The following is a 26,285-nucleotide window of genomic DNA, read 5'->3' on the forward strand; positions in this document are numbered from 1 at the left end:
GTGAAATTTGTCCTCTGAAGATGACTTTTTATTCTTTCTCTAGATGTACAGGGGCTTCCAGATAATGCCACATGTTCAGTACATCTACACAGAAGCCTCTGAGAGTCTTTGTGGAGTCAAGCTGGAGGTCAACAAGTACCAATATCTGATTACAGGTAATGGACCTTGTACTTCTCCATAAGCAAAACCTCTTCTGTTTTATACACACACCTGCTAAGGACATGGGCAGCGGTGTAGATAGCTCTGTACACAATTTCCTAAGTGTTAAGATGGCCAACAGTATTCTGGTGTTCAGTACTCTACTCTGAGTGACTCTGAGAGTCACTTCACTCTCTAGATGTCCCTCTCTTTCCTAAAGTGTATCTTATACCCAGACGTGCTTTGACAAGTATGTTTTATGACAGTTCATGGCTCTCAATTTAGACCTGAGCTGGCATGTCTGTCACAGGGAACTGGGTGCTACTGGGCTGTGTCATAAATGGAAGGTCATTTCTGGAATGAGCTGGAGGATGAGATGGGGGGATGCAGGGGGATGGACATGTGGCACTTGCCAAGTCTTGTTTCTAGGGAACGTGTCAGTTAATTTGCTCTGTTGTTAAGAGGAGCTGGAGAGCATTACTAAATTGCATGTTGCTGGTGGTGCTCTCAGCTGGCACAACACTCCTGACTTTCAAAGTGCTGTTATCTTGCTGGCCAGAGATTCCTGAACCAGTTAATAAAAAGAAAGCATTTGCTGAGCAGTGGCTGAAGCCAAACATATTGAGAGCATTAGTGATGTCAGGAAACAAGAGAAGTGCTCGAGCTGAGAAGTGCTAACTTGTGACCATGTGTCTGTTTTCAAGGCCGGGTGTATGAGGGGAAGGTTTACACTGGCCTGTGCAACTGGTATGAGAAATGGGACCGGCTGACTCTGTCCCAGCGCAAAGGACTGAACCACCGTTATCACCTGGGCTGTAGCTGCAAGGTAGGTGTGTCTCTAGGGTGGCATTCAAGCCCAAGAACTCTGTTTCTCCTGGCTGGTAATACTCAATGATGCCAGAGAAGAGCCAGGAAGAGAAATGGAGGACAGCAATTTTTACAGAGAAGAAGTAAAGTTCATTTTCAGTGTTGAGACAGAGAAGAGACAATCAAATAAAAATGCAGAGTCTATGCCTTTAATACCCTGTTGGAGTTTATTGGGGTGGGGGAAGACTTTCAGAATCTATGCAGAATCATTTGCAGGTGAATGAAATCAGGTACCAAAGGCTTGGCAAGATATGTCCAGCTTTTTTCCTGTGTAAACATTTTGAGTACTTGAAACCCCACAGCCTGGCACTGGAACTAAGACTTTTGCATGTGGCGTCAGGCCTGCAAAAACATAGACATAAGCTCAACTTTTCTGCACCTGAAAAGCCCTTTTGACGACAGAATTAGCTGTGTGTGTGAAGCTAAGCACATGCTTACGTGCTTACAGAACTGAGGCTGAATTTTGGATTAGTAAGCAAGGTTTGAGGCTGTGGAATTTTGAATCACTTGTCTCTGTTAAAAAGACATATTATATAATATTGTTTTTACATGTAGCCTTACCTGATTTCTCTTTCCAATTGCAGATTAGGCCCTGCTACTATTTGCCCTGCTTTGCCACCTCCAAGAATGAGTGCATTTGGACAGACATGCTCTCCAACTTCGGCCACTCGGGATATCAAGCAAAGCACTATGCCTGCATCCAGAGGGTGGAAGGCTACTGCAGCTGGTATAGAGGATGGGCACCTCCAGACAAAACGATAATCAATGCCACAGATCCCTGAGCAACTTTCCCTTTCCTTATCTCCCCTCTCCCTTACTTGTGGCTGATCTTCCTTTGGACACTAACTCTTACCAGATCGTGATGATGACAATGAAATTAGTGCCTATTTTCATGCAAATTCTAGCACTTCGAACACTTAAAAAAGAAAAGGAAAAAAAAAGGAAAGGAAAGAAAAAAGTCTGTGCGACCTTACTGAATTTTTAATCACCTTTTCAATTTTTTGATACCACTCATTCTGATCAGACAACATATGGGAGCTTACTTTTGCACACCAGAGGGAAAAATGGGAGGGAAAAAAAGGAAAAAAAAAAAGATGGAGCTCTTGCTCTGTTACATGTATCATTAGCTGTAGCAATATAATCTCTATTTTTTTAGGAAAACAAAAATCTAAAAACTATGCCAATTAGGCACTGTATTCTTCTAAGCGCTGGCTTCCCATCACCCCTCCTCACGCACTAAGTGCTGAAAATACATAGAAAAACCTATTTTAAGGGAAACAGTTTCCATTAATCAGGCAAATGAAGGAAAATGAAAAGAAACCCAGCCTAAACTATGGACAAAATGACATCCAAAAGAAATCCTCCTCTCTAGGAGAGATTGGCAATGTGATTGACTCCAGCAATGGGAAACTTTACCTGGTGTTTCTGACCACATCATCTGGTAAAAGCATTGTTGACTGACTGTCCTTGCTAATTCAGTCACAGTGTGAATGCAACAGCACATTTAAAGTTCTGGCTTTACCCAGAACAAAAGAGAGTATTTTGTATTCTTGTTGTTGTTGTTTCAAAAACAAAAAACCCATCCCCTATTTTCAGGGAGGTAAATGCAACTACAGCAGAGCATAAGAAGGGTTGTCCCATCCTGTTTTGAGCAGCATTGGCCCCTGAAATTTTTGCAGCTTAGCTTCAACAGCAAAACCAGCTTGTGAACACCTTAAGCCAAACAGATGCAACAATAACAACTATAAATCAATCATGTGCAAGAGGGAAAGGGGAGACTTGCTAGAACTCATATTATTAAAATAAATATAGCCAAAATAGTGTTTTGCTGAACTAAGATGTATATACACATAATGACATAAGCTATTTTTGACAGGATGTGGATTTTTTTTGGTGTTATAAACAAAAGAATGGTTTGATTGTGTTTTAAAGACAGAAATATTGACATTCCGAGTTGGTGAGTCGCTTTTAAGATATTGAAGCTCCAGTGTATCTGCAGTAGTGGCTACAGTCATTGTTTCCTCTGTAACTCCTTGCACCACGGTTCTTCCCCTGCAGCTACAATAGCTGCGTTTGTTTATATGGTGAAAGGAAGTGTGTGTGTGGGCTAGGCAAGGAAAAGTGGTCTTCTAATAAGTGTTGTCTGGGATCATAAAATTTTCAGCTGCCCTGAGGATTCCTTCTGTGTCAAGTGCTGTGTTTCCCCCTAGGCACTGTTAAGCATAGCCCTGTGCATGTGCTCATACCATGTCCTGCAGTCATGTGGGAGGAGAAGCCTTACTGTCTTGTGCTTTGCTGTTGACTGGAGAAGTTTTTTTCATTCTATTTTGGTTTTTTATTATTAAGAAAACTATAATATAATTTTTCTTATCAAATAAAAGTATTTTAAGTTTTAATGATGGTGAAGAAGGGGTGCTGACAAAATGGGTGACTTAAGTTTTGGATGGGGAGGGCTTGGGCAGGGATAAGATTGTGCTTAACTTCATTTTTGTATTATTATGATTATTTATCTTAAGTTTCCATATATCTTCCGTTCATTCCACTTAGAAAGCAGAGCTGCCATGAGCAGGAAAAAGTTGTTGCAGTGATTCCAGCTTGGGGCAATACAGCATTTTACAATCAGTGACCTCAATTACTGGAGAGTTGTTTAGAACCACTTTGCCAAATGGAAAAGAATGGGTGTCTGAGATGGGCCCTGATGTGTTTTTAAGTTCCTTGTGTGCTACTAGAGCTCTGCCAAATGTACACCCTCTGAAACACCCCATTTGCTGGATGACTTGTTGCAGCAAAAAGCTTCATTTTTAGCATGAACTTTGAAGGGCATTTTCACAGAATTGCTGTAAGAAGTGCCCAGGTCTGCTACATATATTTTTTTCCCCAGCAGCTCTGAGTGGCAATGCAGCACAAAACACATTGAAAGTCTATTGGATTTTCCTGTGATTTACATTTGGAACATTTCTCAGAAGTCCTCTTCCCTGTGACTACTCCTAAATAATGGGTTGGAGATGAGAGGGAGAGTAGGGTGCTTCATGACACCTGTCACAGGACCAGGTGGTGGCTCAGAAAATTGTTCCTTTTGGCAAAATATGAGTTTGGGCTTTGGGCCAAGTGGAACAATCTCTGTTCGATTTTGACATGGCTGACAAAATCTGTGAGGGTCACTGGGGGCAGAGTGGAGCCACTCTCAGTGTCTGCATTGTTTGGAGTTGGCATTGCAGAATGTGGCCCTTCTTAAGCTCAAGGTGACTTGGCAAAGCCAGTGTCTCTTTGAGCTGCAGCCACTTCTCAAAGCTTTGGAAGGCTAAACAAAAATGCCCCTCGATGCAGTAAAGTGTTGATTTGAATTTTCATTAAACTGCAGCTCTGCATATTTTACCTGTCACTGATTCATTTAGCTAGCTGAGACATCACAGTATTGCACTCAAATTATTGTGAAAATATTTGCATTCTAATACTATGAGGACTTGTGTCCCTACGTAGGATATAATGTAGCTATGTGCTTTGTAAACAACAAAACAGCAGATGCATTACCAGCAAGTGAAGCATATTCCCACTTTGTTTTGCAGACAGTAAAATGTTTCTGAGATGCAGACAGCTAGACTGGCAAGGGCAGAGGTTTGATGGCAAATCTTTGCCCTTGCTGTGTAAAGAAACAGTTGTTAAGGCTTTTCAAAATGTGAAGCCAAAAGGAGGGGGAAGAATCCAGTGAAAATACATTTCTTTTGGGAAGCTTCTTTATTTTGTTTCTGTGGATGCTATCAGGAACATGCATTTCTTGGGTTTGTGCTTGCATTAAGGACCTGCCTGAAGGCACTCCTGAAGTAGAAGCCATTACATGGATTGAAGAGGCTCTAAATTGGACTCAAAGACTTCATCCTTTCTGTCAGCTCTCCTTTCTTCTGCTTTGCTAAGTCACTTCTGCCTGCCAATGGAGATGTCCAGGATTACACACACAGCCCCTGCCACCATGCTTTAGACACACAAATATTATTAAAAATACTTTTAAAAGTGGATAGCTAATTTGTAGACTGAAGCTGTTCAGTTTCTTGTGCATGTTTTTTCCCCTTACTCGCTGTAGAGTGTTTTCCCCTTTAAAATGACAAAAATAGATATTGAAGGTTTGGGAAAGGTTAGATTCTATTTGCCTTTTCCAAAATAGAGGGGGTAGAGAGTAGGAGGAGATCTGTGCATGGAGTTTCTTAAATAAAGTCCTCTTGTGGGAGGCTTCTACCTCCCCTGTATGGGAAAAAAAATGCCATTTTTAAGTCTCAATTTCCCATGTTTTGAAGAGTTGCGTGGCCCTTTAGGTAGGACTATTCTAAAACATAAATCTATCATGGTATCCCATTCATACTTGTCAGAGTGAAATGTTGATGGGAAACATACTGTTGTGTTTTTACAGTAAAGACTGTTGGAAATAAAGGCCTCCATAAGAACAAATTTCCATCCTTGCAGGTGTCTCTGAAAATACTGCTCGCTTATAATGTGCTTTATAGCTTCAAAAGACAGAACAGAATTTAGCAAACTGCAAAAAGCCTTGGATTTTTTTAGAGTAAGTGGCTTCTGGGGCTACCAGTCTTGAGAAAAAAACACAAAAACCCACTAAACATTTGCTGCTGTTTTGCTTGTACTGGCTTCTCCTTCTCTCTGACACTGTCCTTCCTTCATAGAGCCACTCTGCTGTTCCTGATAGTCATGGAAACTTGGGGAGAGAACCAAACCCATGTGAAAAATCTTGTCCAGAAGGAATGTATTTGTTGCTAAATTTTCTAGCACTGTTTACAGATTTCCTCCATGTTATTTATAAATTTTATATTCAGTGAATGTATATTGTCTTTTAAGGTAATGTTGCATAATGTTCACTTTTTATAGTGTCCTTTTATTCTAAACAGTAAAGTGGTTTTATTTCTATCACAGACATTCTGTCTCTGCTTCACTTATATTAGTTTTTGTCGACTTCAAATGTACGCAAATGGATTTGCAACTGGATTTATTAATTTCCTTTCCCTTCCTGATACTCTTTTATTGGTCCCAAAGGAGATATTCCACCTCTGGTAATTCTTGTGCTTTGGCAAAGATCCCTTCAGGAACCCCCCCCCTCTTTTTAAGAGCTTGTTCTCTCTAAGAATTGTTATTGTGGTGATAAGCCCAGGAGAGGCGAAAAATCCGTTTTGAAGTTAATGACTCCCAGTTGTTAATTGGCCATAGGAGGTCAGTACAGAGCAAGGCAGTCATTAGGGTTGGCTGTAGCACCAGTAGGTCCTTGGAAGAACACTTACCAGATTGCTCTTATTTCCAGAAAACTGAACATTGTGGGGAGGTCTGAAAGGTGCATGCCCATGGCAAAGGGAAGAGAGGTTCATCTTTTGTGCTGTGAAACGTTAGAATCTTGTGTCCTCTCTTTAGGCTTACTGTTTAAGGCTGATTTAAAGTGCCCTGTTCTCGTGAGAAAGAAGCTTCAGAAAAAGCATTTTCAGATAAGTTAAAATGCTCACAAAAATGGACCTACTGTCCATTAGAAACCTCCTATATCTCACTTTTTACTCTTGGAAAATCTAGTCTCTACAGAGATGAAGGAAGGAATGAAAGAGGGCTTTGAATCTGTTCTCTGTTTAATCCAAAGGTTTAGAAAGTAGACTCTGGAAAATTTTGGATATAGAAGGATGAAGGTCTCCTGTGTGAGAATTAACGTACTTAAAGTGTGTCACATTGCGGAGAGGTGAAACCATAGCACTCATTATAAACACTTCCAGGGGGTCACCCATCAAAGGAACACAGTGAGTTTTATGAGTGCTCACTGGTACAGCTTGGAAATACCTCCAGGAGAGTAAAGAGAAAGAGTGGTAAAAGAGGATCAGTATATTCCTATCTGACAAATGGAGAAGCTGATGCACAGTGGAGAAGCAACTTCCACAGGTGTTTGGTGATGACTGTAGTGCAGCATGCTTGGTGTAGGCACTTGACCTCTCAGACTCTCACAACCCAGGATGCTGTGAAGATGCTCCCAGAAAAGATATTTATAAGTTGTGAAGATTCATTCTGTGAGGCAGACCACCCCCATCACCTGGGAAGGGCTGACCTGAGCTTGCCCAAGTGGATTGTTGCTCTGTAAATTGTTGGGAAGTGACTGATTTAAACCAGATTACTCAGGCTTGCATGTCAGCAGTAGTGTTTGTGTTCATATGAGATTACCTACAATTTAAAAGGCTTCCTGTACCCTTTTGGAAGTAAATAATAGCATCTCCAAGTAGGTGCTTAGTTATAAAGATGGAAAATAAGTGAAATTAATATCAGTGCTAAACCAATCAACTTTGCTGGTACCAAATATATCTACATCTGAGGAACCAAGGATCAGATAGCCAGACAAGAAAAATGTGCTGAAAGTGCTAACTTATTTGCAATGATAACCTTTATCATATCTTCCAAGATACTGTTCCTAAAATGGTGGTCCAAGTCACAACTGTCCTGAAGTATTACTTATGTCACAAAACCTTCTTCATAAATCATTAATAATTAAATGCAACAGCTATGTGACTACTTAATCTCATAAATGTGCAAAACACTGTCACATTGTTTAAGGACTATCCATTTATTTATGTCTTAAATGATAATATAACTTCATGACTGTACTTACCTCCACAATATGCCTGTGAAGCATGGAAGTGCCATAGTCTACACAGCACAGGTAGACAGTATTGGAACAGAGAGGTGAAGGACTTGCATTTCAAAATATTTGAGTACCTAGCAGGCAGCAGTGGGATTTTTCACAAGAAACTAGAGGATCATGTATCTACACCCTATTTTGTGTTGTGGCTGTCCCACAGTTGTAACAAGTGTGTGAGAAAAGATGGGATTGAATATTTTTGAGCCTTAGTTTGACATCTCAACAGCCCTTGTGTTCAGGCTGGCAATGCTGCTTGGGTTCACAGTCAAGCCTGGGAAATTAGCTCAGCCAGCCAGTGGTCACACAAGGGGTCATGGTTCATACTGGGTTTCATCAAAGCCTCAGCCATGTAGGAAGAGCCACTAATTCATGGATGTAAGTTGGGAGCAAAAACTCACAAAGGACTAGTCTTTCCTTTAACACAGGGAAAAAAAGAGCCATGACCAGCTGTAAACAAAGCCCCTCTCTTTGCCATGTTCTCCAGGACTAAAGGCACCTATGCAGATTTCTTTGGAAGGTGCCCTGAGAGTTTGGTACAGTGCCCAGCAGTCACACAGGGCACTGAGTGTTCAGCTGTTGACAGAAAGACCAGATCCCAAAGCACTGTGCAAAGAAAACATGAGAAGCTGAAACAAACTTTTAAGAACTCCAAGTTACCCTGAGTACCTTCAGGTTGATAAATGTTTCATGGTTGATGAGCACGTGACAGACCAAGCAAACTAACATTGTGAAACAAACATCTCTTAGGACCCATGTTCCAAATTGTCAGAATATTTTAAACAATTCCTTGAGTAGGGAAAATCTACTTTATCTGAATAGAGTGATTCTTTGCTCTAAGGGATGAGCTTTTTGTTCACTGTGTTTGAAAATTGAATTCTGCTTTAGTTTTGAGCCTTTGAGCCTCTTTGTACATTTTTTTCAGGGTCCTTACATGACCTAGAGGAGGGCTGGGCAAGAATGGAAAGAGGTTCCCAAGCAGTGCCTTTTGCATAGCACTTTTTAGATAGTATTTTTCTGTAAGCAAAATTCAGACTCTTCCCAGCATTCCTGCCACCATTTCCTGTGTCCAACTTGCATCTGTTGTCTCCACCTCATCCATAGTGGCATTAGAAGAAAGCAAAGTTACTCACCATCTGCTTATGGCTTGGGAAGAACGTTTGCTCCACCAGGGGGAACTTCTCAGGGCCCAGCGAGTTGAAGATTTTAATGAGCTGAGAGAACTTGGGGTGAGGGAGGGGGAACAAAAACAGACACAGTAGATGTCAGTGACTCATTGTGCAACAGGCAAATGCTTGCAAAATGTTCTGATAGTGGTGAAGGAGGTGAGAGAAATGTTATCATGTCTTTCCCACCTTGCTTTCTTGACCTGAGAGCAGCAAGAAAATATGATGCTGCTGTATTTATTCATGGCCAAGCCAGCCTAAGCACACAAACCTTGGACTAAGGGAGCATAGAAGGGATTCAAGAGCCAGAAGGGAATCAGTTTGCATTTACTTAGAGATCTACTATGAACAAGATTTGCATTCAAAATACAGCTGGGGAGAGGAGCCTTTCTTAGTAGAGGATAGAGCCAGGAAATCAGTGCCACCACTCCCATCAGAGACCAAATAAACCAAAGCTGTCTCTTGGATCTCTTCCTCACAACCAAATCCAAGCAAGGCACTTTGTGCTGGAGGGCAGGAGAGCTGCTAAGGGACAGCGAGTACAAGAGGGTTTGAGTGTCAGACCAAGGGAGTAGAGTCCACTGTTAATCAGAACTAACATTTATTGTGAACCAAGGGCCCCCAACAGCCCTTCATGAATGATGAGAGAGAGAGGAGCTCATCTGCCTGTCCCTGTCCCATCTACCATGAGGTCTGAGGGAGGCCACACTCTGTGAGGGCAGTATCTAGAGAGCAGTATGACATCAATGGGGACAGCAGCCACTCTGGTATTTCACACAAAAGGAAGAACATTTGTCATTGTCCCCACCCATCAGCATGAACTTCACCATCATCACCACTATCACCATTATAAACCCTTTCACCCTGCAGGGTTGTGCCCAACCAGACACAAAGCTCCCCATGGTAGGACTGAGTTTTGATTTCTGTTCAGGTTCCAAAACCCCAAGAGAAGTGTAACACATCACAGAAAATTCCTGCTCCAATTCAGCCATCTGTGAAGCAAGCAGACTATTCTGTATGTTCTCTGCAGCCTCCCTGTTCAATCCATCATTCATCACCCTGAGAAAACATCAAAACTATAAGGGGGAAACCTAATAACCATGACAGAAAATGTTTCTGAAGTAGGGTTCGTATACCAAAGAGAGTAAGAGTGATGCATATCCCAGATTCTCAGGAGGAGCTTAGACACAGCCCTGCTACCACAGAATGCTGAACTGGCATGACTGTTGGTGAAGTGCTTGGACTGGCAGCCATATAAGAGAATAAAGTGTTTGGGAATTGGGTCCTGCTGAGCTGGTAGATGGGACTGAGTTTCCCCATTGAGTCCTATTCACAACATAGTTTATAAATTGAATTCAGTTTCCAAGCCCCTCAGAATCAGGCAAAATAAAGTTAATTAATAAAAGTCTCCACCCTGGGCCAAGTAAGGATAGATTTTAAGTCTTTGCATGAGTTTCTCAAGTTGCCCATCAAAGGTAGGGATGTATTAATCTTGAAGGAGATCTCTGTGTCACCTAAGGGAAGGAAATAGACATCTAGGGAAGAAGGGAAAGAAAAGAAAGCTCAGTTTCTTCACAATAACAGTAGCACCTTAGTGTTGCATGTTCTGAGCACTTCTGGGCAACAGCTGGAGCCAGTAAATGCACCAAATCACAACACCAAGGTTACATTGCAGATAGAGAGAGGTACTGAGAATGTTTTCTGCTGAGTAGCCCTGTTAAGGCTTCTCTCCTGGTTACTGGGCTAGTCTAAGGACTCCAAAAGAATTGCTACATAAGAAGTTGAAATTTAATTTGCTGGTGGAGAAGAACAACCCCTTTGAGAGTTAAATCTTGGCATGCAGTCACTGTGAAAAAAAAATTAGGCTGCAAGGTGTGTGCCAGACCCAGGCCAGATGCTGAAGAGGCAGCTGCCAGCAGATTTGCAGACAAATGCAAAGTATCCTTTTCCTAATCTCGTAGTTCAAAACACAGCATTTAAAGAAAATTCAGGAAACATCAAGAGGCAGCATATCCCATTACTAACACCACCACCACCCTCACATGCATCAGCAGATAAGAGGAAAAACTCCCAATGTAGAATAATTATTGTTGGCAAGGAAGGTATTGATGTTGTGGAAGGAGGACAGCTTGCTTCTCTCAACTACTTGCACTAGCCCTGCACATCTAGAAAAGAAAAATAAAGCCCTGTTTTGACTAGCAAGGTGAGCAAACAGGGCTTAAAAGTTAAACACAATGAGCCAGAGACAGAGAGAGAAGGAAAAACACTCTGGCTGAGAACAGCTCATGCCCCTTGCTGTGTGTGCATGCAGCCCTGGTGAACCATGGACACTGTGATGTTGAGGCAATGTACAATTATCCTGGGAAAACAGCTCAAACAAAATAACTGAAACAACTGTGCAGCTGATAGACAATGTTCTGACTTGCTCCTTTTGAAGCATACAGCTCTTGGCTGTTGCTGAAATAGCGAGTGTTTCAGATGAGACATTCAGACATCTGGGAGCCTTGTCACTGGGCCAAGCCTGCAAAAAGGTCTGACTTTGGTATTGCCCCTCATGGGACAGTTCCCTCCCATTTTCTCTTTTTTTACCAGTTCTTAGGGACAGGATGTTGACAAAGAGACTCCTACGTTACGTGGTGCAGCAGCCTCTAAGATACCTGATAACAGAGCTCAAGTAACATCTCCCCATGCAGATGGGTAGGAATGTTGTTGTCAGCAGCTCTGCTAGATATAACCACACCTTCCACATGCTGGCAGCAGTTCTGCCTTTCTGTCCTTCCACTGGTTTTAGTGAGATTGCATCCAGACCACAGATAACACATGGGGGAAGGCAGAGCCTGGTTTAAGGTACCTGGAACACGCAGGCAAGGGAAATGCCTTGGCCTGACTCTTTGGAGAACAGTTACATGCAGGGAGTCTTTACAGAGAAAAAAAAAGATCCATTCAGAGCATCTTAAGGCCTTTAACACATTTTGAAAATGCCTAGGTCATCAGGGAGCCTGTATTACTTGACAGTCAATAACAGTTTGGCTAGGAGTCCCTGGACTCAGGAGGGGACTGTCAGAAAAACTTTCATGTTTCCTGCTGCCTTACAGATGCAGAAGTTGCTTTGCAATAACAGACATTACCTGCATGCAGTGTGAGTACTACTCTGAGCATTCTTCCCATTGTATTTTGCACTGCAACTTAGAATTCTAACACAGAAATTATTATTGGTCCTTGAAGCTTTGTGCTTAGTGTGCTTGTAGTATTATTTCTCAATAGTTCTGGGATCGTCTTAGATTTCTTAGATGTTTCTCTCAGAGTGTGAGGCTCCCTGAATACTTTTTTCTTTTCTCTCATAAACATCTAATTCAAACTGTGCCTGTTTTAATCTCAAAAGAAATTTTTGTATTGCAGAACTGGAAACCTGGCAAACATCATTAAAAATGGGGCTGCATGTTTGGGTAAACTCAAAACCAAACTCAGCTGATTGTAATTAGAGTTGCTGAGAATAAAACATGGTTGCAAACTGCCAAGGAAAAGCAGTCTCAGTTTCCTCCCCCTCCACAAAATCATAAACATTTCTATGAAATGGAACCGTTTTTGGAGAAAATAAAAAATGAGAGTGAAAAGCACATTTCCCAGGGGTATTTAATTTCATTTCTTCATGCATCTCAACTGTTTTCTAGATCCAAAAAGTTTCCAGTAATCTTTGTTACGCGGATCCCTTATTTCAAGATGCCTGTTTTGCAATCAAAGTCGAACGTGCACCGAAGTGTCCCTATCTCTCACTTCCCAGTTATCACAAAAACAAAATTTTCTGATTCTGCTGCCAGTGAAGTTTTTTGCCCTCAAATACCCCACTGCAATCTCTACATGAGCTTAAATACCATTTGAACATCACTCATTCAATGCAATCTTAGGTTGCTGAGCTCGTTACAATCACTGGTTTGGGAGTGATGTGTGTGCAGGGGCAGCAAGGAAAGGAGGCACTCTGAAAACCTGTTGAAATTGTTTGCAAGTGGTTTCCTTGACTCCTCTGGGAAGGCTGTCTGTGCCAGCTGTATTCCCTGTGAGGAAAGCATGGCACAACCAGACCCAGAGTAGCTAGAGCCAAGCTGCTGGCAGAGCCAAGTTCTCCCACACTGCCTTTCCAGCACTGCTTTTTTTTTTCTCTTCCTTTTTTTAATGTGCTAAGATTGTTTGTTTTCTTTTATTTTAGATGCCTAAATATAGACCTTTCACATCTTGAGGCTCCTTCACACCATCAGAAACATAATTCCAAGGCATGAGTTGCAAAGTGTCAACTAAACCCTGACTGACTTGACCCCAAAAGCAGAGGAATGGACCACATGGCAGTGTAAATGTGGAGGCTTTTTGTCTGGTCATCAGGGCCAATGCACTTGTGTGTAGGACCAACTGTCAGAAACAGTGTGGAGGTGTGGTACTGAGCCTGGAACTGAAAAATCAAATGGAAACCGAGGTCAAATGTACATTGACCACCTATACAGTGATGGCAAAGTGAGATTGTTCTCATTACCCTGATTATTGCATGACAGCATTTTTAGGAAAAGACAAGATCTTTCTTTTGGTCTCAACAAACCTCACAAATGTTGCAAAAGGGGTGAAAACTGAAAAGACTCTGTTTATCACACTGGTACCATTTTAGTAAGAAATTACTTAAATCCAACATTGCCCAGTCATGGAAATAAAAGTCTAAGACCTCATCTGGACTTGAGCAACCAACCAACACACTGAGGACCACTAGGATATTTATTCCAAGGAGAAAAACAACAATAAAACCCCACTTAATTAGGTGATGAGGAAGATAGCTATCATTTGCTATAAAAATTCCATCTCACCCCAAGCTCAATTTGTTCAATGAGTAAGAGCATTCCTGAAAATGCATCTAAAAGTTTTCCATGGAAAACTTTCATATTGGAAAGCCCCATCTCCTTCTCACATCCATATAGCTGTAGTTTGCTGCTTTGAAGAATGCAGGGAAATTTACATTCTGGAAGCGTCAGTGATCAGAGAACACATTTTGGGACGAAACTGCTTGGAAAACCCATACGACAATTCCAAAATGGTATCAGGGTCTGACTTCCTCCTGCAGGTGCTGCCATGGCCAGCCTTACTCTTGTGGCTCACAGCCAACTTATGTCTCTAACTCTCCTGCTTCTGCAGCTACAGCTGCCTTGGAGCTGGTCATAGAAGTTGTCTGGGGATTTGGGGCTGAGAAAATCCAATGATAATATTTTTTAAGGTTTTCTGAGATTCTCATGCGAACTTGACAAAATTTAAAGAATGGGTGAAGGGATCTTCCAGAGCAAAATAGCAAAACACTGCCCTGCCCTCATCAGGAGCTGACCCAGCCTAAGTCTTTCCAAGGTGCAGTGTTTCAGGTTCAATGAACCAACACTTTATGATAATACTCCATTTTGTTCTGGGACAGCTGAGAAACTCTACATGTGTGGTGATTTGACCCTGACTGGACTGCTTTTCTCTACCTCTTCCCATGTGGGTCCTTCCCATGCCTTACAAGAAATCTAGGTGCTGCTGCACTGTCAGCTGTTGGTGATCCTTTTGGGTCTGGGACAAGGGAAACATCCTGCTCAGGGTGAAGAAATAGCATCTTGATACAACTAGAGGCTGATAAAGAAGTAGTGCTGGTAGGTTTTTTCCTCCAACAACTCCCACCTGGATTTCTAAGGTTGTTTAGATTTTAACCTAAAGAGACCAACTCCTTTGAAACTCCGGGAAGGTGAGCTGGGCTTTCTGTCAGTACCAGAGATCTCCTGTGCAGTGCTGACACACAGCAGGGCTGGATCATCACTTACCACCCAGGGCTTGCTGCAGAAGTTGTAGATGGAGTAGAGGGAGTTGACCGTGTGGACGCCCCCGTACTGGAGGCCGATGATGAGGCTGCGGAAGTCTTCCCCCAGAGCCATGCTGTAGGCGTGCTGGCGGATCAGGACAAAATCCGGCTTGAAAGACCTGGAAGGGACGAGGAGAATGGTGTTTTACTTTCAAATGCTCCAGAAGCACTTCTAACCACTCCTTGTTTCTTTTCCATCCTTCCTTTTTCTTTTCACTAACATGTCTTCTCTTGGGCCTTTCAGAGTGTATTGCTTGTGTTATAATGTAACAAACCCACCAAAACCCCCTAGTCATTTTAAAAAAAGGAAAAATCCAATGTAGCTGCAAGTGTGAGAGCATAGAAACAGGCCAAACAGATTTTCTGCAGTTTCCATGTCACTCAGGCATGCACAGGAACAAGCCACAAGCAGAGCCAAGGGTCATAAATTCACTGGTGGGGGGGTTCTCTTTTCTTTCTAAAAGCTTGTCCGTACTTGGCAAGCTCTTTGCAATGTGCAACGCAGATGAGGGAGCAAGTTTGTTTCCTGACGATTGAGCTCTGTATTGAAGCAATGCCCAGTGGGTGGGAAGATCATAAGGGATTTCAAAAAGCTCTCGTACACATCCATACATTAACACACATTTCCCTTTTAATCAGTTTACTACGTATGCAGCACATCCCAGGCTCTTACGGCTGTGAGTCAACAAGTGAAGGGCAGGCATGGCAATGAAATTAATCAAATGAGCAGAGCCCCTCATACGCTGCTGTGACTCATGGCATGGACTTCCAGAATATTATTTAGCAAGAGTGGAGCTTGGACTTCTATGGTTCAACAGCAGCAGCCCTCAGCTAATGCACAGGAAAGTGAGGCCCTTTCTAGGTAAGCCAACAGGCAATGGATTATCTTTCAAGCAGCCAGATTTTATTCCTTGCTGACACTCTGCCTTCAAAGCCATTCAAAAATATCTGGAAACAGCAGCTGGAAAGAAATGGTTCCCAAAATGAAGCCCAGCAGTTCATTCTCAAAGGAAGGGGCTTTTCCACGGAAAGAAGGGATTATTTTACAAGTTAACAGAGGTTGCATCAAGGACATAGAAAAATTTCCATGCTGTATTAAAGATTTTCAGAGAAATGAGCTCTGTAACCAGGTCCCATTACCTCACTACCCTCGAACATTTTCCTTGCTAAGAGACTATAATTTCTATCCTTTGGATGTATGAGCTGGAAATACTTTGGGTTTATAGCCCCTATTTATATTTCCATCATTCTGGCAGGGAAATGTGAGATGGTGACTCTGGGCCAGATTGTGGCAACAAACACTGTACACAAACCCCAGCACAGCTTTGTTGTTTTAAAGCTGTTCATTTTGTTTGTTGACCTTGGACTTTTGTTATCACCCGCCTGAGACACCATGAGGAGCAGGCTCGGTTTTGTGATGCAAGAGGCCAAGCTGTAGAAATGTTGTGATTCCCTCCCATGGAGTTTTTTTAAACCCAGGCATGTTCCCTAATGTACTTGGCACCAAAGGTGGTGCTTTCCTCCAGCAGCAAGATGCATAATGAGCACCGTGAGGGCTGTGCTATCGCTGTGCAGCTGATTTATGGACCTCCCTGGTATCAATGGGGATGAGGCAAGTGGTGACCCCCGCTGAGAAACAGCAAGTGAATACCAATCTTGGAAAGTCTGAGCTGCTCCATTCTGCTGGACTTGCTGTACAGAAGGCACCCTGGAGGAAGGCACAGGTCCCCAGAAAGATTAACCAGCTCCTTAGGACCAGGGCTCAGTATCTGTGCTGAGTTACTGAACAGCTGTGGGGCCTGGAGAGGCAGGAGCTCCAGGCATGTCTCTCTTCATGCAGCTTTCTGAGAGGGGGAGGACACAGAGTGGCTGGGAAACTGCCTTCATTGGCTTTACTTTTGCCAGCCAAAATCTCAGGAAGAGAGCCAAAATCTCAGAGCCATCTCAGTGGCTCTTGTCTTTTCAGATCCTGGCAAAGAAAGAGTTTCTCCACTTAGAGGATGGACACAAGAATACCGAATTAATGTAGAAAAGCCTATTCTCAAACTCTGTGTCCTGTAGGAAGGCAGGGCACTCTCTCATGCAGCAGATGAGGAGTGAATCTCTAAAGCGAAGGTGGACACTGAATCCCTGTTTTGAGCTGTGGAACAATGTGAATGTTCCCATGGATACTGAGAACAAGGCAGTGGAGTGCCAGGCCTGGGACTAGCTGAGAATAAACATCAGCTGAAGAGCAGCAGAGCCTGTACAGAGAAACAGAGACCAGTGGCAAAATGAATAACAATCAATAACATCTCTGTGCAGAAAGCAGCTCCCCAGCCTGCTTTGGGGTAGAGAAGATAATGAGAACAATTCCTGCTGAGAGGTTTCATGCCTTAAAGAGATCTCCTACTTCTTATTTCTGCATATAGCCATAACTCTGGCTTGCTTCCTGGTCCTTCAGCTTTTCTCACTGAAGCACAAAGAGATTCGAGGCCATGAAGAAAGAACACAGAAGAATGCACTATTTGCATCAGAAATAGTGTGATCAAGACATTAGATTGTCTCCCTGTGCTGAGCACTGGTGAGGCTGCACCTCAAATCCTGTGTTCAGTGTTGGGTCCCTCACTGAAAGAAAGACATGAGGTGCTGGAACGTGTTGTAGTGAGGTGGGGATCGGCCTCCTCTCCCAGGTAACAAGGCACAGGACAAGAGGGCCTCAGGTAGAGGAAGAACAATGGCCTCAGGTTGTGCCAGGAGAGCTTTAGTGGATATCATGGAAAATTTCTTCATGTCTCTTCATTGAGACAGTCTGCCCAGGGAACTAGTTGAGTCACCACCCCTTGAACTGTTCAGAGGGTGTGTGGATATGGCACTTAGGGGTGTGATTTAGTGGTGAAAATGGCAGTGCTCTTTAATGGGGGATCAATGCTCTTAGAGGTCTTTCCCAACCAATTCTGTGATTGTCAAAATACTTCTGTATGACCCCTTCCGCTGTGCATAATCATTTGCAGCCAAAGGGTGCTTTATATTTCAGCACCATGATGGGTCAGAGAGCTTTTTTCTGGTGTTTTTGGAGAAGGATGGGCTCTCCTGGTCTCTTTTTAGAAGACTGACAGTCTTACTAGACACTTTGCCCTTTGTGTCAGTGGATAAAGATCTTCCCAGGACACTGAAGACAACGTCCTCACTTCGGGTTTTGGCTACCCTCCATTATTCTAGGAGACTTCATTCAATTTTCAGATACTTCCCAGGGATCAAGACACTCTGACTAAATTCTCTTCCAAAGCCTTTCCTATCTGGCATGACAAAGAGAAGAAGAGAACTGCATAATTTAGCAAAATGATACAACAAGTTTTGCATTACTGGCAATTAATGAAGCCTTCAGGGAAGTGTCTGAGGCACAAGTCCAAGCCATAAGAGGCTGCAACTTTTGCCCAAGAAGTGCAAAAAGTTCCTCCAAATATGCAGTGCCTCAGGTGTCTGACACCTAATAGAAAATGGCATTTACAAATAGGAACAAGTTATTTTTGTGTGTTGCTTCAGTGTTAATAGCATTGTTATTAAATTACTGAAAATTAATATGAAATCAATGACTGAGATCAGTGTTAGATTTAACATTCTGTTTGATGCTTTGGTAAAGTGGAAAATATGCTAAGAAAAAAAGTCATTTCAGTCAAAACCTCATGTCATATTTTCTACAGAAAGAAATAAACCTTGCTGAAGTTATTCAAAGAAAGAACAAATGTGACTGCTTATATAAATAACACAGAGCTGATTTGAGAAAAAAAAAGAAAGCAACATAGAATAAAGAATAATCTCTCCTTACTAGGCTGGAAGAGAGAAGCAGGGTTTTTTTTTAACATTATAATAGAGAATGGCTGAGTAAAAAAACATGGGAGGTGTGGGAGATTAGTGCAGCAAAAGCAGCAGGAGCCAGGAATCACAGTAGGACCAATACCACTGTAGGCAGATGAGGATAGCCTGGAAGATGCTCTGATTTGCTTCTCAGCCACAGGTCAATGCTCAGCTAACCATTAAATCATGTCACACACTCTCTGAACTGGAGTCTGGCAGTCTCAATAGTCTGCCATATATTTTACTTCTAAACTGATCGACATTGACAAGGAAAATCATGTGGACTCAGACAAAGCCTGAAAGCAGTAACAACCACACCTGCCAACACCAACTTGCCTTCAAAATGCTTGTGATCCTAAGCTTTTACAGAAGGTGATCCAAATACTTTCCAACATCACAGAATAAAGTCATAGAGTAATTTAGGTTGGAGAGGATCTTTGGAAACCATCTGTCCCAACACCATGCTCATTGCAGGGCTAACTCTGAGGTGACATTGGGATGATTGCCATTCTCTGGAAGAAGCCTGAGTAAAAACCCATGTGGAAAGGAAACAAATTATGGCAGGACTGATTAAAAAAAAAAGCTGATCAAGACTGAAACAATGTACTAAAGTTTTGAATAATTCTTTTATTTAATCCTGGATTAACTAATTATTGAGTGCTCTAGACCTTGGCGGCTTATTCCTTATTGGAAAGAATTACAGTAAAATTACAGTAAATGCGAAAAGGGTCAGGGAGTAGTTTAGTATCTGAAATGTTCCCCACCCTGGTCTGCTCAGAGAGACTTTGTCTTTCTGGCAGCTGCCTGCATGCCAAATGTTTTCCTGATAACTGTCAGCATCCTGCCTGCACGCTGGCTGGGGGCCAGCTGCCAGGGAGGTGAAGGGGGACATTATTCATCTGGGACATCAGCAAACCCCAAGGGGAGAAGCAGGCCTCCAAGCAGCTGTTTAGCAGCAGGAGCTGAGGTGGAAGTAACTGAGAATAAATGCATAAATCATCACACTCCACTGTCTTTTCTCTTTTGTTCTTCCTGCTGAAAGAAAAATTAAAAAAAAAATTAAAAATTGAGGACAGGAACAGGCAGGTGAAGAGAGGTGAAGAGAGGGGAGATATTTGTGAAAAAACAATGCTAGATCATCCCCCATATGGGAATAATTCTCAGTTTATAAATGTTTACTAGAGGTGTTAAATTCTTTCATATGTAACTGCAGCTTGCCAGGGTGTATGCCCTGTTAGACACCTTGCCCCAGCTCATTGTCTCTGCAGGGTATTTCAGTGAGGAAAGTGGTCATTTGGCACACTGGTCCCTTGCCTAAACTGAATTTTCAAAAGCTTACAGGCTGTTACACACACTTCTCCATTACCTTTATGGATTGCTATGCCATCAATAAAAAAAATATTGCCCAAATGTTTCTCAGTGTTAAGCACATAGCGCATGTTGTATCTTTCTCAGTGTTAAATACATAGCACTTATTGTACTCCAGCGAGTGGCACTTTCTGCAGAACCTGGGAGAACCAGGCGTTCAACATATTTTTCCATCTGGCTGCTAGAAACCTAAACTTTCCCTATCAGTTTCTGCCATTTTTTCTCCTATTTGCAACTTTACAAAAAATTGCAGAAATTTGGTTTGGAAGCAGCAAACCAACCAACCAAGCAACCAACACAACAACACCCCACCCCCAGCCCCCAAAATGACAACAACTAGAAAAAGACATTTCATAAAAGACCCTAATTAGGGCCAAGAGTTAAATTTAAAAAGACAGGAATTCGACAATGGCTGGAGTTCATCTTGGCACAAGCTTATTGGAACATGAGAAGCTGAAAAATGACCTACTGCCTGCCAGTACTTGTTACATCAGTGTCCATGACCAGCAGATACTCCCATTACCTTCCTGGGCACTGTCCCTGTAGAAAAACTACAGGAAACCATCAACTCTGGTGAGCAAATTGTCCTGGAGAGACAAGAAAACATCCTCCTAGCAATGTGCAGCTACTGTGTGGTGAGCAAGCACGGCCTCTGAGGATAGAAAACATCCATGCCCCTTTCAGGCAGGTGCTTCTCAATGGACCTTCGGGGTGAGTGAACCTATTGGGATAGGAAGAATGCAGTGGGCAGAGGACAGTGTCCTCACTGGCCTCTGCATCCTGGTGCAGACAGATCTTTTTTAGTCAGACTACACATCTCCTGGAGCCTGCAAGCTCTGAATAGCAGGGAAACACCTGTGAGTTGGCCAGTTTCTTCTCTACCCCTCCCATGTAAAAGGATTTTACTCCTGATGCTATGACTGTACTGTAGCTTGCAGTGTGAAAATATGCTTAAGGAAAAAAGCACTTTCAGGGATTTGGGGATGGTGATTCAACAGGCTGCTGTCCTGTTGTCACAGCACAGGGAATCACAGAAGCACCGAATCAGCTGGAAGCAACAGGAATGTCAGTGTTAACTACAGGAATGAATGGGCTTGTGTGCCGAATTCACTGACCCCACCACGGCTGTGAGCAGCAAGGGCACATCATCCAGGGTGAGCAGGGGAGACACACACCTTACACACACAGGCCACATTCAGGCAAGGCCTGTAGGGCTAAACATCATTCCATGGCAGAGATCTTCCCTGCAGCAAGGCTTTGTCCTGAGTGTTGTTCCTCATTCCTTTGCTGCCATTTTGGACACCCCTCTACACTCACCAGAGCCATTTCTCCTCTCAGGGTCCTCCCCACATCAGACCCTGGGCATCTCCTGTCCATCAGCTGTTGTCTGTACTGTGGGGCTGCATGAAGCCTGCATACCACACTCTAAGAGGTATGGCCACCACCCTGGTAGGTCCCATGCAAACATGAAAATATGCTTTCTCTCCTGGATGATTGGCCCCAATGGCAAAAGAGGAAGCTCTACAGGGAGACAGGAGATGAGAGCAGTCTGCTGCATGATTAATTTATATCCTTAAAGGTCTGAAATGCTCCCAAAGACATTAGAATTCCCCAGGTAAAAGAGCTGTCCAGATTTTCAACATATCCCTGCCTTATATCTACTGGAATTAGTAGCTGAAGTCTGTTGAAGCCCAACAGTCAAGCATTTAATTGAATACAGAACCTGAGATCATAGTTTGGGAGTCTAAATGTTGCTGTCAGAAACAGACACAGCCCAAATTTTCATTTCTACTTAGACACTTTTATAATATCATGAAAGCATAAATGCATCTCAGAGTGGGTGCACTGCCAACACTGACAGCCTCTTTACACTGCCAAAATATTGATATGAAGGGCCTTTCAGAGGAATGTGAAAATAAAATTCCCCTTCCTCACATCTAACCCCAGGAAAAGTGACGCAGTCGAAGAGCTTTCTAGAGTAAATTAGATTCCAGATGGTTCACTCTGTCTCTTTCTGTTTGTGTGGGTAGACCTGTCCAAAAGGAGGTTGTGTATGCCCTGGGAGCAGGATGAAGAATCCACCCAAGTGTTTTAAAAGTAGGCATGAACCCACACTTGTTTTTACACACTCTTTAGTACTCCACAAATACTTTGCAACCAGAAATTATTCCATTTCTCTGTTGTAAGAGTTGCTATGTCTAAGTTGGTGAGGGATCCTTTGGGATGAATAAACATTACCTCCTGCTTCTCATATTTAATTTTTCAATAGGGAAGGTCTGCTGCCAATTTTTTCCAAGTAAGTGCTGGGGTAACAAGGACCAATGTGTGGGAGATTCCCCACCCCATTAGTCCTGGCTGAACCCAACACTGCTTCTGGTGCCCAGCTCGTCCCACCAGTGTCCTCAGTCAGGGCAAGGGTTACAGGGCACTGACACAGAAAAGTGCTTGCTAGAGGCTGCACAAGATGTTTGTGGCCAGCTCTCTGAAGGAAATGTGCTGAACAGGCTGATGGAGCCTTCGCAAACCATGGTGGAACTGGCACAGACAACACAGATGCAGTTTTTTAGATTTGTTAGATGATAGCCTCTGTCTCCAGTAGCACATTTTGCTGACACTATCTCAAATCTTCCACCCCCTCCTACAGATGTGCAGAACGTAGTAGCTAAAAAAGAGAAGTTGGAGACCCAGAACATTGTTACTGTAAATTTAAATTCTTGGAGACATGTTTGTTTTAAAACTCAGGAAAGCAAAGTAATGTCTGGCTTCAGCTAGATTGTTTGCTGACTTACTTTTAGCGACTTATTTCAAGATGCACAGGCTAGTTGTTATGTATATGTCCATGTCTTTGCTTTCTGTAATTGCCAATAATATTTCTAAAGCATCTTTTTTTTTTTAATTATCCTGAGTCAAAAGTGGCAAATGGAAGGTTTTAAGGACAGTTATACCTTCTTACTAAGGGAATTAATCTTCCTGGTAAAAGAATCATAATTTTTCCTGGTGCAGTTCAAATCAGTTGACATGGGGTGTGAAAGAAAGCATTAACTCCAAGGTGTCAGAAAATACCAAGTGATCAGCAGAAAAAAACCCTTTGGTTTAAACTTTGCTTTACAGGTGCCATGTGGTACTTCCAGTTTAAAGAAAGAACTAGGAGACCTACTCCAAAATGATGGAATTTAATAGGCTAAGAAATTGTTAGATAGCTTATCAGTAAATGTAATGTCAATTTGGAGAGGGCAGCCCAGTGGTTGCTGAATATGAATATTAATTGTTGGTCTTAAGAAATTTATTATTTCAGTGATTTAAATCTACTGGTTTGTAGTATATTCACTGTCTTTCCCCTAAACTGCTGCATCCTATTGCTCTCCCTTTGAAGAGGAATGTGAAGCAGGCAGGGCTCCTGCAGGAGGGAATCCCAAATGTGGTTGTTAGCAAGATGGTGCCCTCTTTATCTCCTTATAAATTGACAGTGGGATTTCCAGGACTCTGGGTATTCAAAAAATATGATTATTATATTTCACCATCTAGAAGCATTCTGACTTTTGACTGAATGTTTTGCTCAATTATTAAAAGAGGACAAATAAGTGATGGAAAAAAGATGACAGCAGCAGCAGGGTTAGTGCACACATATGAGTTGAAGGTGTCTCCCTGTGGCTGGGTACTCTGAAAGGTGTCTGTAGCCAGGCAGGACATGGCTGTGGATGGGATTGTGGGACTTGAAGGAAGTAGGAAGAAGCTGTACCTATGTGGATGGGTTGAGGTGCCTCTACACAGCTCAGTTCCACAATGTGCTTTCTAAAGTGAAAAAGAGTTTTAATTTTTATACCTTCTAGAGTATTGCTAGGAGTGGTTGTGGAAGTTGGCAGACCTAAGCTCTTAAACTTACTGAGCTGGGCACAACAGGGTCATATCAGCACAGGCTGTAAACAAATATTCTCTGGTTGCAAGGATTATGGCATGTAATATGATATATGCTATATAAATTGCATACCCAGACAATTATATATTTACCAAATCTGCTTCCCACAATGCAAAAGTGTCCTTAAACATGCAGGAATGAAAACAAACAAAAAGAACCCCTCCTGAGCATATGCCATTCAAAAACCCACGTAATTCACATATCAATATCCATACAAAAATGGTAGTGGGAATACCTGTGTGTTCACTGTGAGTAGAAACATGAACACCATGCCCCAGACAGTTTTGTAAAATAAATTTTCTCTTCAGTTTCAGTTTAATAGCTCAAGATCTTTCTGCCAGATGTATGAATGGCTTTGGGAGGAAAGACACAGGAAGGAAAATGAAGATGTGATCAAACCTAGGAAATGGTTCTTGGGAAACCTTCCAGCACCATGAGCAAGCGAACACAGGAGTGCATTAGCACTGCACACTGTCTGATGAGTGCTCCAGCGGCTGGTTCATGGGACATAATGCTTTGTTTCACTCAGAAACAGACAGGGAGAAAGCAAATGCATGTAACAGACACAGCTTTAAAGGTTTTTAGCAGAGGTTAGTGAAATTTTACCAAAGAACAAATGGAGACTTGTGGATGTACTAAGAGAGATGTCAAGACCTGAAATGAATTGATGGACCACAGTCATAGCTAATTGACAGTGACATGTTTTGCTTTGCACTGTTTGGACTGGAAATGAGATTTTGAGAAATTAAACTGAGGCCAGCATGCTCAAAATTACAGTTTTTTAACTGTTCTAATAATCCCTTTCAAAAATATCCCTGCATGCTAGATTATGTGTCTCTACCTCTAACTTTGAACTAGTTGCAAACAGACAAAAGCATTGATTAAATATGTCAACAGTATTAAACTCAAAGATCCTGAATACACCAAAAAGTGCAAAGAAACTGTACAAAAAGAAGCAGGGTGTCTAAAAAAATTAATTTGGAGCAACAATGAGATTTCAACACAAACAGAGAAAAGCTACTGTGTCAAAGATGAAATGTAGAGTTGTAATGACAGGAACCCATAAAGATGAAGGCTTGGGAATAATAGGGTGGAAGGTAATATTGGTGAAGGTGAACAGAGGCATCCTACACAGATGTGACACTATTCTTTACATAGAACTTGTAAAGATGCATCTAACATTAGCTCCAAATTGCTGTCACTGGTGCTTGAAAGAAGGGGAACAATGCTTTTGGGAAGTGAATTGGATGTGTGATTGGAGAAGCATTGCTTGGGAAAAGAGTCTGCTTGCAATGACTGCAATTATGAAGTAATGCTAGTAGGACAGAAATCCCCATCAAACAGAGACAGATATTACCTCTGAGATATACCACAGGGCAATGCCAGAGCACTGGGCATCTCCCATAAAGAAAACAGTGGTATTTCAGGAGCAAATCAGGCTACAAGCATCAGGATCTCACAATTACAGAATAGTTCGCATTGGAAGGGACCTTAAAGGTCACCTAGTTCCAGCCCCCTTGCCAAGAGCAGGGATGCCTTCCACTAGGCCAGGTTGCTCAAAGCACTATCCAGCACTGAACACTGCCCGGCATGGGCATCTACACCTTCTCTGGGCAGTCTGTGCCCATGCCTCACCACTCCCACAGTAAAGGATGTTCTCCTGGTATATAGCCTAAATCCACCCCTATTCAGTTTAAAGCCATTCCCCCTTGTCCTATCACTACATGTCCTTGCAAAACTCTATTGTAGTACCCTTTAGGTACTTGCAGGTCCCATAAGGTCTCTTCTTCTCATCCCCTCCCTGCTAGCCACACTCCTTTGGAGGCAGCCCAGGATATGGTTGGCTTTCAGGCCTGTGAGAGCATACTGCTGGCTTATGTCAAGCTTCTCATCCTCCAACACCCTCAAGTCCTTCTTCTCAGGGCTGCTCTTGATCTGGTCATCTGGGCTTAGTGGCTACTGCAAGGGCAGTCCACTGGGATCAGGGCCCAAGACAGGCAGGCTAATGAATCAGAGCCACTGTTCAAAATGAGGGTTAGTTGACAGAGAAGGAGAGAAAAATCAAGGGAGAAGAAGATCTGTTGTCCCTTTTATTGGGAGTCTGGAGGCTAAGAAGAACCTGAGAAGGAGGCATTTGCTGTTGCATGAAGGGTCTAGACCAGAAACAATGACCATATGGCAAAATGTGCATCTGAGACCTGATACAAACCCACCAGAGTCAGGCCACTCTTTTCACCACTTCCAAGAATCCTTGAAGCTACCAGGATTGTGCTGCCCAATTCACATATTTGTCACCCTGTGAGATCAGCCTGCTTGCCCCAGCACTGATCCACAAAGCCCAGTTTCCAAGACCGGCCGGCGCTGCTCACCTGACCACCTTGGTGCCGTTCCTCATGACCTGCATGTCCACCATGCAGCCACCCATGACGTAAGCAGCCAGGTTCAACTCGGAGAACTCAGCCTGGAATGGAG

The 26,285-nt window shown here is 42.7% G+C and overlaps 2 protein-coding genes across 6 annotated transcripts in view; one reads left to right on the plus strand and one right to left on the minus strand.

The window, feature by feature from the left end:
* Positions 1–5,916, plus strand: part of TIMP3 (TIMP metallopeptidase inhibitor 3) — a 37,433-nt gene extending 31,517 nt beyond the window's left edge. The window contains exons 3-5 of the mRNA XM_030960738.1: positions 44–155; positions 843–964; positions 1,590–5,916. Of these exons, the coding sequence (XP_030816598.1) occupies positions 44–155; positions 843–964; positions 1,590–1,787 (432 nt within the window). The 3' untranslated portion in view covers positions 1,788–5,916. The remainder of the gene's footprint in view (positions 1–43; positions 156–842; positions 965–1,589) is intronic.
* Positions 1–26,285, minus strand: part of SYN3 (synapsin III) — a 199,848-nt gene that overhangs the window by 122,169 nt on the left and 51,394 nt on the right. For all 5 annotated transcript variants that reach the window (XM_030960732.1, XM_030960731.1, XM_030960734.1 and 2 more), the window contains 3 exons: positions 26,183–26,274; positions 14,655–14,811; positions 8,800–8,889 (listed from right to left, as the gene is read on the minus strand). In XM_030960732.1, the coding sequence (XP_030816592.1) occupies positions 8,800–8,889; positions 14,655–14,811; positions 26,183–26,274 (339 nt within the window). The remainder of the gene's footprint in view (positions 1–8,799; positions 8,890–14,654; positions 14,812–26,182; positions 26,275–26,285) is intronic.

Source organism: Camarhynchus parvulus, chromosome 1A (assembly GCF_901933205.1).
Source record: "Camarhynchus parvulus chromosome 1A, STF_HiC, whole genome shotgun sequence".
In the NCBI taxonomy this organism is placed as follows: Eukaryota; Metazoa; Chordata; class Aves; order Passeriformes; family Thraupidae; genus Camarhynchus; species Camarhynchus parvulus.